This window comes from Nicotiana attenuata, unplaced genomic scaffold (assembly GCF_001879085.1).
Source record: "Nicotiana attenuata strain UT unplaced genomic scaffold, NIATTr2, whole genome shotgun sequence".
In the NCBI taxonomy this organism is placed as follows: Eukaryota; Viridiplantae; Streptophyta; class Magnoliopsida; order Solanales; family Solanaceae; genus Nicotiana; species Nicotiana attenuata.
In genome coordinates, this window is record NW_017671262.1 from 108689 (window position 1) to 121520 (window position 12832).

General features: G+C 38.3%; 1 protein-coding gene across 2 annotated transcripts; it reads right to left on the minus strand.

Annotated features, from left to right (window-relative positions):
* Positions 1-151: 151 nt before the first annotated feature.
* LOC109207134 (serine/threonine-protein phosphatase BSL1) lies at positions 152-12606 on the minus strand. 2 transcript variants are annotated; one of them, XM_019370018.1, is made up of 22 exons: positions 12502-12606; positions 11992-12217; positions 11709-11769; positions 11294-11372; positions 11108-11187; positions 10893-10987; positions 8837-8936; positions 7009-7078; positions 6514-6615; positions 6040-6121; positions 5773-5943; positions 4506-4677; positions 4223-4421; positions 3982-4149; positions 3612-3850; positions 2009-2093; positions 1819-1917; positions 1550-1749; positions 1401-1476; positions 936-1071; positions 722-861; positions 152-617 (listed from the first exon to the last, which is right to left on the minus strand). In XM_019370018.1, exons 2-22 carry the CDS (start codon positions 12191-12193, stop codon positions 534-536), a joined length of 2640 nt encoding a protein of 879 aa, XP_019225563.1. In that variant the 5' UTR covers positions 12194-12217; positions 12502-12606; the 3' UTR covers positions 152-533. The 2 variants fall into 2 exon arrangements, with proteins under 2 accessions (XP_019225563.1, XP_019225562.1); XM_019370017.1 differs by lacking the exon at positions 12502-12606 and having other exon boundaries at positions 11992-12480.
* Positions 12607-12832: the final 226 nt, after the last annotated feature.

Here is a 12832-nt window from a genome sequence, read left to right on the forward strand (position 1 = left end):
AATTATCTAAACATAAACCATAAATAAAATGGCATGCAAATATATCGACCAGTAACTACCATAAGGGGGCACAATACAATACACAAATCATCTATGGACGACGCCCTACCAAAACCCCCCCCCCCCCCCAGCCCCGGGACTACACATCGACTTAGCGAAATAATATTTTACAGGGAAGCCACACTGATAATTAGGTTGAGAAAAAAAATATCCGTAGCTTTTTACATTGCACCTAGCACTCTGCTAACAATACTCCCTTTTCTATAAATAACCCTGTTTAAACTTCATTAATACTAATCTATATCAATTTTTCACTCTTTTAACAGCTAATCCTCTACCTCTCCAGCTATGTTACATGTTGGATGCCTTACTGACTAGTATCTGTAGAATACAACAGGGCTTCTGTAGACTGTACGGAGATAGTTACATGGTCGATCTGTGCTGAATTTTCAAGCAATATATGAACGCATCACAACGGAATTTGTGACTCCACAATAGAGCAAAATGAAATATCCAAAATAGACGACTGGGCATCAAATATAGGCAAGTGAGCTCCGGTCATGATCTGGTTGTGGACGACCCCTAGTAGGAGTAGGCGGTCTTTGAATGTTGAGTTCCTAAAGACAAAGAACATCTATTAGTACATCTCAGTGGGAAACAATATGACGATTGTAAAATAAAATGTATGCTCAAATAGGAAAAAATAAAGTAATATTAGTACCTGCATCCAAGTGTCCTCCATTACTCGTTCTGGAGATGTTTCAGGGGATTGAAGAGGAGGAGGCAAAGGATGGATCAACTTTGGAACAATAACCAACCCTCTGCCTACTACTAATATAGCACCAGCATTGTTGGCGGTTCCTGAATGTACTTTCTTGGTTAGAACGCGTACTGTAATACACGGGAGAGAAAAAACTTTAGTATTTAATGCATACCACAATAGTTGGTGGCAGAAAAAAGAGTGATCAGCTGCCCCTGGGCAAATCTTTCAAATCCATCCATAACACACTCATGTGCTCTTATAATCAGCTGTAGTTTGTTTTTCTTGCAGAAGTCAGTAACACGATCAGGCTGCAAAGTCGTGAAAGCCACAATTGTTGTAAGACCACATTGTAGTTTGCATATGAAACTTGACATGAAAAATATAAGGTCCCATATGATAGTAGACATGTGCATCCTTTGTTAATCCGTAATATGGTGGATCAAATCACGAATAACAAAAATAAAAAGTGCGTTTAAAAGAAGAAAGAAATTTTTTCAGTGAAGACCATACAAGATGAAAAATACAGAATAAGAAATTTAACACTTAAGATGATTTATCTTATCGCAGGCTGTCTGAAACTTTTACTATCAATTTTCTAGTTGAATGGTGAACTCAATTAAAAAAAAGCGTGACATACCCCAAATGTTACAAGACCAGGCCCTCTGGCATTAGGTCTTAATCCTTCTACACTGTCATTTTCTGTGGGATCAGACCTGCAAATAAAATCAATGACATAAAAATCTTTCCCTGAATTGCTTGCCAGACGGTTTCGAAAAAGCTACATACCATAGCAAATCCATTAGGACTATCGAACCAGCATCCATTGTTATAGGCCTCTCTATCTTCTCTATCTGCTCAACTGAATTAATTGACCTCCCTATCCCACCATGCATGCAGATGATTTTCTTTTCGATGAGGGCAGCCAATGGAAGATAGTTAAAAAGTTGATTGAAACGCGTCCATGCCCAGATCCCATCACTCTCTCCCTACATGGATGTCTTACATCAGAATAGGCCAATACATTTGAAGGATATATATTCGACATTCTAACTTACCATTCTCTCGATGCATTCAATACGGAAGCCAAAAAGTGCATTTATATCAGCAGCTTCATGATTCCCCCTTATCAAATGTACATTCTCTGGATATTCAATCTGAAATTCAGAACAAGTTAACGATTTGGTTAAATAAAGGTATGTCAATACATGACAGGCAAAGTACCGTGTTAGACAAGTCAAGGATTACCTTCAGAGCTAGGAGTAAAGTGATTGTCTCCAAGCTGTGCTGTCCTCGATCAACGTAATCGCCCAGAAACAAATAGTCAATGTAACTGAAATCACACAAAGCAGTGTGTCATCAGACTCTAGAGAAGTTGATAACGGGAGATTGAGTACAATAGTAAATGTTTCATTAATTGTTAAAAATCTTAAAAACTGTTTAACATTTTCTTTTGATTGTTACAAAGTGACAACAACTTTCGAGCCTCAGAAAGACAAACATCAAACTTCTTAGTTTATAGACGATGAAATTATAGCAAATAATAATCTTGCAAATAATGGCGGACCTTAGGAATCAAGACATTGATCTTTCAAGCACAAGAAATACTCCCTCCGTTCCAGTTTATGTAAACCTATTTCCTTTTTTGTCCGTTCCAAAAAGAATGACCCCTTTCTAAATTTGGAACCAATTTAGCTTAAATTTTCAATTCTACGCTCAATGAAAAGCTTTTATAATCACACAAATACTCTGGATCCCTTTTTGACTTGTTTAGGACCACAAACTCCAAAAGTCTTCTTTTTTTCTTAAATTCCGTGCCCAGTCAAACAGGTTCACATAAATTGGAACGGAGGGAGTAGTATTTAATAGGATCACTAACAGTCTGCGGCATATTGGTCAGCAAAATATAAATATCTAGACACTGGATTTTCTACTTAGTGACAGGGATAAAGAACTTGCAAAATCAACCTGGGGATTCACTTTTTTTTGTGTGTGGTAAGACTCCAGAGATTCGTTGTTTTCAGCTTTGAAACTCCCGGGGATAATGGGACCCACCCCTTTAACCACCTCTTAAATACCAGACTTGGTTCATCAGCCAGGATTCGAAATTGTGATGTGTGCCTACCACACATCCCCCGTTGTTCTACCTATGTTGAACCAAAGTTGAGGCCTGGAGAGTATGGATTACTAGCAATTTAGTTTGGCCAAACCAACAATAGTGGTAAAACTATATCAAAAGTACAATATCCAGACTTCCAACTAATAATTCCTGTAACAGGCTACCTAAGGCCAACGAACGAACACTTGTCCGGATACTTAAGTAGTAAAAAAGCATTAGGAAGCTGTGCACCCATGAACTTATGAGCAGGTTTAGAGGCAAATAGGAGCTATTCCACAGAATCTAACTAACGCTTTAAGCTAAGGAGGAGTTATCCCAATTATTTAAGCTATCATATGCTAAGCAAACTAATCTTTCTTTGGCAAGGGTAGTTGTCATCTATAAGTTTGCCGCTGACTGCTGGTGCTAGGAGACATTCTTTACACTCTGATCATGGAAGATTTTATTCCCCCAAGTTATTTTACTACCACTACTTCTGTATATGGCTGATTATCTGCAGAAGGATCTTGATAACGATGAATAAACTTTCCTGGAAAAATTAAATTTCAGATTCCTTTCAACTTATCTCAAATTTAACATAATTACTTCCTTTACTCATATTTGTTCAGAGTTGAGATAATTAGATTTGGAAACCATGCTAGAAACTGAAACGCAAGCTTATGTTGAAATTGTGCAGAGTAGTGAAGCTACTACAAATGAAAAACCTAATGGTCAAGCTTTGACCAGACTTACGTAATGTCTCCAGCTGTTGAAGGAAATCCATATTCATCAAATAGCCGCATCAGATCACCAAACTGTCCATGAAGATCACCAAAGACTTTGACAGGAGCTTTCAATTGAAGAACTGTAGGCTCATGCATGAAGATCTGCTCAGCTGCATAACAAAGCTCACCCACTTCATATGAATCGAGAAAGAACTTTCTATTAACAGGTGCTTTCCAATTTCGCGGCCTAAGCAAAGTGGATATGATCTGCAATACAGCAACAGAAGATTACATATCCCGACAAGTCAAGATCAGCAAAAGGAATATAACAAACAGAGATTACTGTTGTTAAATCATTAAGGATTGAGAAAAAAAAATTGCAGCTTGCTGGGGCTTACCTTCTTATGCAATCCCTGAGGTGATTTCTGCCGCGTGAATTTTTTTGTTGGATTTGAAATATCATTATATGAGGGAAGCATTCGTCTGCTCTCGTTTTCAAATTGATCCAATGACAATTGCCTCACCATTCCCCCCAGGTTCCCAACAGTTTCTTTTGCAACTACAACCTGCAGTATTAGAAAAGTGATTTCGCCGCCTGCCAAAATAAACTAACACTAGACGAAAGAGCAGAGTACATACAGCTCTAGTATGGAGGCGAACAGCTGACTCACTGTCGCTACCCTCAGAACCGGTGTCTGGAACTTGAGAGCTCTCGTCTGAGACGGATGTTTCTTCAGGAGTGGCAGATGCAGCCTGCGCTAATTGCCAGACAGCATTAGCAGCCTCAGCTTCAGCAGCAAAATCCTTGGTCAATTTTTCCATAGAATCTTTATCCATGCTGTTAAAATGTAACGCTTCAAATAATGAGGATGAGCTGAATGAAAAATGATATCAAGAACTAGAGATAAAAGCGAAATATTACCTCAACCCACCAGATGGGTGGGTCTCTGGTTTTCCATCTGGAGTTAATAGATTTGAGTTGTTTGACATTGGAGAGCCAATGGTTGGGACTCTCTCAGATGTTAAGACTGGGGAATTGATGTCAGAATGTAATGGAGAATTTTCTGCAATCAGACATTCATCCAAAAGCATATCTGCAGCAAAAATAATCTGATTTAAGAACCAATTGATCCAGAGAGTATCTTGATCAGCATGCGACTAACAAAAGCATATACCATCCTTACTATGAAGTTCTTTTTGTTCCATATGAAGGTCCTTTTCACAATATCATTCATTGCAAAACTAAAATGAGATGAAGGGGGTACTGTTTGCTGTAGGAATATTGGTTTTGCTTTTGCAAAAATAATATTCCTACAGCAAACAAGTACTCCCTCCATCTCATTTTATGCGACATAGTAAGTATGGGGAACGGAGTGTTACAAGGAAAGTCAGCATTAACAAGAGAAGAAAAATATGAAAGTAGTAGTTGATAAGTTAGTGTAATAGTGAAGACATATTGACCATTGGTTAAAAAGCTGAAATGTATCTGTGAATTTGAAAATTTGTAAAAAGTTACTATTGTAAATTCACCTTAAATATTTTCGAATGTCCTAAAATCGAAGTGTGTCATACAACTTGGGACAAAAAAGAGTACAAAATGCTACTTCTACCAACATAAACTATCCATGCATGTGAAAATCATCTCTTAGGTACGACATCAATCTGTTCTCACTCTTACAAAAATATTATGAATTTAAAACCAAAGATCTCATTAGCTAGCTTATTATTACTTCAGAAAGGACATATGACCTTAAATTTTGCTAACCTTTCCCAAATCATTGTTCATCATTCTCTTCAATAATTATCTAATGCTGTACCAATGATTGTAAAATCCATCTAAAATTTGATTTCTCGTGGGTACGTAAAAGTGCAAAAAAGAAGAAAAAAGTAACTGTATCACATCTGTTGCTGAAAGTGAATAAACTCTGAGCATTTGACAATCCTTTTGAAGATGGAGTGCTAACAGAAGATTTTTGCTTAGTGACACAGACCTTTACAGAAACCTTAATCTTGTCATAGCTTAACTCATGTAAATACATCTATCACTAGATCGAGCATCCTGCAAGATAGGTGTACAGAGATAAACCAGTTGAAGCTTTTCTACTAGCTGGGAGTGTGGTTCCTAAAAGGAGAAGGATAGACATCATTCGAACAGCCTAAAATCTGCATCTGCCAGCAGCATTCATTACCTCCTCTAAGACCACCATAGATATATATCCGAACACCAACAGATGCAGCTGCATGGCGACAGCGACGCATAAGCTCCAAAGAAGGATCTTGTTCAGTGTGGGCCTTGCTACCACGTGAAGCAGTTACCAGTCCATTTCTATCTAGCCAAACTCCAGCTGCTGTGTCCAAGACTTTTTAAAAGCAATAAAATTGAAAAGATTTAATGACATCCAATTGACAATATAAACAGAATCAAATTATGCACAAAAAAATAAATCCCACATTACCTGCAACAGCTGCTTCACCTTCTACTGCACGTCCACCTCTAAGAACACCTCCTGTAACATGCAATCTTGCACCAACAAAAACCTGATTACCAGCAAAAATGTTATTCAAAAAATTACAGAAAAAGTGTGGATTGTGGGAGGCAAACAGGATAGACATGACCCAAACTACAGAAAAATTACTCCCCGACACTCATTCCTTTTAGTCTGTCCCAAAAAGAATGACACGTTTCTCTTATTTAAGCTTAGCATCTCCATTTTACTCTTAACGATAAGACTTGTTTGGACTCACTGGATATAGAAGTTCATTCCTTTGTAAGGAGAGAAAAGATGAAAAGACATGTAGAAATCTCACCACCATTCATTAAAAAGACAATTTTGGTGGTTTGCATATATTTTAGCTTACATGTCAAAAATCTTCTTTAATTTCTGAAGTCAAACACATACAGAAAATAGAACAGAGGGAGTAGTACTCACCGCAGCATGTTGATACCTCGGTGATGGTGCCACTCCTGGTGCAAGAGTCCACTCCCACTGACCATTCCTATGCATAAGCAGGCCATAAGCATCTGTTAAGGGCTGCACATGGAAGCACATCCAGGAATCAGCAACCACATCATCCAAAAGGCTACATATCAAAAGACTATCCAGGTCGTAACCAACAGTATCAGAGGCCATCCTCATTTAGGACTATTAGTTGCTTCAACAGCAATATACTGCTGAAAGAATGATTACATATCCAAGAAGATTAAGCTTACAAACACCTAAAACCAGCTACTTCAATTTTCCTGTGTATGCCACAACATAACACAATTGACTGCCATTTTAAAAATACTATATCCAAATAACGTTAAAAAACTAACAAACTGTGAGCATTAGCTAAAAAGAACTCAGCTATTTTGAAGCAGGAAACAAGCCAGTGGAAGAGTTTATCAGTCTAAATGATGATGAATTTATAAACAACTTACTTACCGTGCCTGAAGCATCTCTGCCACCACAAAGCAAAAACATGCCATCGGTCCGAGCACTAGCTGTTGCATACCTAAGAGAACATAAATTTTCAGTACCAGTATGAGTAAGAAAACCAAACCATGAAAGAGTATGTAGGCTACCAAGAACAAATAATAAGTACAAAGAACAAGAGAGAGCGAGAGAAAGAACGACAGAGAGAGAGAGAGAAGCAATCATAGATTGAAAAGGCAAGATAAAAGAAGTCTACTGTGGTAAGATTGAAGGAGAAAATTATGTTAGAAGCAGAATCTTGGTGGAGGTATCAAGTCAAGAATATTTTCTGATCAACTACTTCAGAGAGGTATGACAGAGTAAATAATAACTGCGAGACGATAGCAGCACCAGACAGTTTTCAATGGAAAGTTTCGAGGACAGAAACACATTTTCATAGCATATGGGGAGGAGATATATAAAAATTGGATATGTGCTTCTGCAATAAAATAAAAAGATTTGAAAGAACACCATAAATTGCAAAGTAGCATTTTATGCCCAATGACAGTGACGAAGTATGAATAGAAGACACATGGGTGATCTGACCAGAGAGATTAAAGAGGAGACAGTCCTAAATGGGTCAAGCGACTCAAGCCCTTGCTCAGAATTAAAGGATCCTGAACATCGGGTTTACTCCCGTCTATCATTTATCACCTAGTTTCTGAGAAACGCTTCTATAGTCAACCCAGAATAGCTTTTTGGCATGAACATAGGGTAGTATTCCAAGTAGAGGCAGTTTCAAGTACCTTGGGTCGGTTATCCAGATCGACGAGGATAGCAGACACCATATCAGGGTGGGGTGGATGAAGTGGAGGTTAGCATCCGGAGTCCAGTGTGACAAGAGAGTGCCAACGATACTCAAAGGTAAGTTTTATAAAGTGGTTAGACCGGCCATGTTGTATGGGGCTGAGTGTTGGCCAATTAAGAACTCACATATCCAGAAGATGAAAGTCGCAGAAATGAGGATGTTGAGGTGGATGTGCGGGCACACTACGATGGATAAGATTAGGAATGATGATATTCGGGAGATCGTGGGCGTGGCTCCCATTGACGACAAGATGCGGGAAGCGAGGCACGTACAGAGGAGAAGCCTAGATGCTCCGGTAAGGAGGTGTGAGTGGCTGACTTTGGAAGGCACGAGAAGAGGTAGAGGGCGGCCTAAGAAGTATTGGAGAGAGCTGATCAGGTAGGACATGGCATGACTTCAGATTTCCCAGGACATGGCCCTTGATAGAAAGTTGTGGAGGTCGAGTATTAGGGTTGTAGGTTAGGAGGTAGTTGAGTCTATTTCTATTTTGTACCTATGTGAGGCTAGTCTGATAGGATTTTTGTCTTAGACTGCTAATGGTTAATGTTGTGTTCTCACTACTCTTTCGTTTTTCATAGCGTCAGGTCTATTTACTGGCTATCGCTTTTGCTTTTCATCTATTTGCTGTTTTCTATGATGGTGTTATTATTCCTATGGTATCTGTTGGTGGTACTGATATCGTCTCTTTTCGTCTTCTGGCACCGAGGGTCTTTCGGAAACAACCTCTCTACTCCCTCGGGGTAGGGGTAAGGTAAGCGTACACACTACCCTCACCAGACCCCACTAGTGGGATTTTACTGGGTCGTTGTTGTTGTTGTATAGGGTAGTATTCCAAATGGATATGGAAGATCTATTTGTCTGAAATTCATGAATTGGACTATCTAATGATAGTACATTTAACAAAAATAATAACATCAAGAAAAATCAACCAGGAAGACCCTCTAAAGTTACCAAGAATACTTGGAACTGAGATTAAACATGGAGACTCACATTCTAGCTGACGGTTTATCGCCTTCGGGATTGAGCCTCTGCCATACATAAGGTTTCTGAGCAGTATCTAAGGCCCAAGCATCAGACAGAACTCTTTTCCCTGGAAATAAGTGAAAATTAAACATAGAGAATACATACAAGGAGGGATAAGTAACAGAGAACTATAAACTTCATGCAGCATATGTATCTTTTGAGAAGGAAATTTCATGCAGCATATATATGTTCAGCATAGAACTCTTAATCCATCTGAAGGGCAAGCTGCAGAATGAGTTATGACGTGCATTATTCAACCAAGTCAACTTGATCCTAAACAATGGATGTTTGTCTAGGACAGCTCAGGAAAAGAGGTCTTCCAATCATCTTTTATCAGTCACGTTACAGGGTTTTATAAAGCTAAAATTTTAACAGTTTATCCTTCGACTGTGAGACGATAAAGTAATGCTACCACTGCATATTTCTTTTTGCTGTCTCTTTTCTGCTCCTAAGGTATGCCTAAACATATGCTGCTATTCTTCAAAATTACATTGTTATGGATACATCACACTGTTACTGAGTTTTAGTAGAAATAAATGTGGTCAGATCAAGCTATGACACCATTGAAGTAAAATTGTGGAAAACTAAGCTAGATCAAGACATAACTATCCATAATGTAATTTCAAATATGTAAATTCTATTTAAGACTACATAGTCCGTCAGTACACAATCTATCAATGAACTACGCCTCAATCCCAAATCAATTATGGTCAACTATATGAATGTCTAAACTAATTCTGCTCTATTTAGGTCCATTTCATTCGAAGACTAAATTATTTTGCTCAAGGCAAAGAGAGGTTCTCTAAAACTCACAATTATCTCCACATGGACGATCAGTATAATCCCAACTAGTTGGTATCACCTATACAAATCCTTTATTTGCATCAGGCTCCTACTTTGTTTCCATTGTGTTCTGATCTTTGCTAAATATGCATTGGTTCCTAGAGATTTTAAGTCTTTTGACACAACTCTACTTATGATTTTACTCATACCTCATCTCCTTTTTAGCTCGCATTTCATATGGACTGGAGCATATGGAGGTCTATGTAAGTCATGGCTAAACTATTCAATGCAATCTTCTCTTTATTTTATCTTATGTTAAGAAAACACACTTTGGGTCTAAGTTAACCCCAAAAAGCTAGCTATTGCTCTATGAAAAAGTTAGCTAATGAGGTGAGGATCATCCAAATTCATATAAGGAGAAAACAATCCATACCCACAACTAATGCAGGATTCAACCCCCCCCCCCCCCCTTAAGATTAGACATTAGGAGCAAGGACACCATAAAATAGGAGCCCCAACATTTTGATAGACCAAGAATAGGGATGGGTTTTACCCTTCATACAATGTTAAGAAAATGAACCTTGAGGCCTAACTCCATCCTAAGAATAGCTCATGAAGTGAGGATTATCCAATACTATTAGGAGGACAACAGTTAATGTCCTCAACCAATGTAGGCTCTAACATCTTCATGGTTGCCACTTGTACCATCTGTTAGACTTGATTATTTCTAATCTTGCCCAATCTTGTATTACTTCGCATCAATCTTAACATTTGCATTTCTAGGACATTCATCTTATGACTATATTGGGCCTAAGAAGCCAATGTTCACTCTGGCATAACATTGCTGGTCTGATAAATGTTCTATATAATCAGCATTTTATCTTTCGCTCTTACATCTTCATTCTTCTTCTATGGAGGGGAGAGCGGCTAAACTAGCCAGTGCATATATGTTTTTTCCTACTTCGACTCGTCCTAAAACCCTAATTCTCTAGAGTGCTTCTCTATGATTCCAACTTTTGGTTGACCAAACTTGTGGTGCGTTGTGGTGCGTGTGTGTGTGTGTGGGGGGTGGGGGGGGGGAGCGAAGATAGGTAGTATATCTCATCTGCTCATAGTCATAGCAAATATAGCCTGCGGTGAATTATGTTGAAAGTCAAAAGAACGCAAACTCTATCTTCTGATAAGGTAATAAGAAAAAAACATCCGCTCGATCAGTAATTCATAGGAATATTCTGCTCACCATCATTGCCACTGACAGTTACCAGATATCTTTGTGCAACCAAGTCCATTACGTGGCCATACCGCGGTCCAGGACCCTGACCTTGAACAACAACTCTAGAAACAAACGAGGTAATTAGTCAGGGACTAAATTACAGAATTAAGTTCTATCTTTTCTTTTGCTGTACAATAACTAATAAAAGGAGATGAAATTCAACTGCATATCCAGAAGCTAACCTGTGCCACTTGAATTTGTCATTAGTCATGTCAAGCACATAAAGATCATCAGTTGAATGCCCTGCCGGTCCTATCCCACCCTAGTAACAAAACAGCAAGAGATATGGAGTAGTAGTTATTGTTTCTAATAATCATTTTAGTACCAACAATAAAAATGATAAGACTTTAATTTAGCTTTCTGATCACCTGAAATACAACCATAGTTCCAACAGCTGCAGCCGCATGTGCAGCCCTTGGTGAAGGTGGCTCACCAGCAGGTCTAACTCTGGTTAATTCAAACAGCATGAGATAATATCACCACCATAAAGAAACTATCATCATTTAATTTCCAAACTTCCGTTAAACCCCGCCACACAAAAGAATGACGTTGTAGCAGAGCCAGAACTTTTAACAAGGGGATTCAAAAATACAAACTTGCATAGAAAGTGAATACACTTAACTATAAAGGCGATTCAACAATTCACATATATACCCAAAAAAATGTTTGTTTTTACCCGATTTTCTCAGCGTAATTTTTCGACGAATGGGATTCAATTGAACCCCCTTCAGCACACTTAGCTCTGCAGATCCTAGAATAATTAGAGAAGCAGAGAAAACACACCTGGTCCATTTTCTGGTAAGAACATCATATGAATGAACACAATTGGTTACACCAGCCAGCCCTAAAAATCAAGATTAACACCCAATTAAGCTAAGTATCAGTCCAAAAAACAGTAAAGTTTCAATCTTTACACAAAAACATCATATGGAATGAACACAATTGGTTACACCACCCAGCCCTAAAATCAAGATTAACACCCAATTAAGCAAAGTATCAGTCCAAGAAACAGTAAAGTTTCAATCTATAGACAAAAGGGTCACAAAGTAAAAGAGAAGAATTTTACGTATGCCAGGGGCAGCACCACTGCCACCCTCAATAGCAGTGGCGCCACCAAAGAGGATGAGTCTTGGACCATGAGTTTTGGTAGCGGCTACAGCAGTAAGAGTATGACCACAACGTGGACCTGGGGCATCATCATCTGTGTCCCAAAACGTCTCCAAAATACGATAGGTTGGAGCCGGATGTAGCCACGGCTTCGAACCCATCACCAAAAAGTTACAAACTTTCTACTGTACACAAGTACAACAAACAAACTTCTTATTTGTAGAGCAAAAAGACTGTGAATTACATACAGAACATAAAAGTGGATGTTTTTTGGATCTTGAGAGAGGACACAAAATGGAAATGACTTAAAGTAGTAATACAGGTAGTAGCAGGATTAGCTGGCTAACTCACTTTTCAAAGTTGGGCATGGGAATAATGTTTAATATTTTTGAAATTATTTTTCTTTTTTTTTGTTGAGAGAAGTGCAAAAAATGGTGATGAAGATGATGTTGAATCATAAATTTTTTACCTTTATGTTGTTTGATTTGGGAATAAATGAATGTGGGGAGGAAGAAAGATTAGTCAACCAGATATCTTATTGCTAACTTATTTCCAAAGGAAAACGCTGCCTGCTTGGTCAAATTTTAGACTTGGAAGTCTATAATTTGAAGCATTGAAATTAACTCATATGGAATTGAGAATAAATTATATATTTGAGTTCGTAAGGTTATGGATAATGTTTATCTTTGAAAAATTATGGAATCCGAGCACGTGAGCTCGAGAGTGATTTTATCGACTTTCCGAGCGGAGTTGTGAATTTGTTGTAATTTGAATTGTTATGAGTATTAGAGTATATTCTT

Excerpts from the sequence above, each read along its gene's own strand:
- LOC109207134 (XM_019370018.1), bottom strand. The coding sequence starts at position 12,193 with ATGGGTTCGAAGCCGTGGCTACATCCGGCTCCAACCTATCGTATTTTG. Across the intron at positions 8,937-10,892 it reads AACTGTCAGTGGCAATGATG|GGAAAAGAGTTCTGTCTGAT; the intron begins GTGAGCAGAATA and ends ACTTATTTCCAG. Across the intron at positions 4,678-5,772 it reads CTATGGTGGTCTTAGAGGAG|ATATGCTTTTGGATGAATGT; the intron begins GTAATGAATGCT and ends TTTTTGCTGCAG.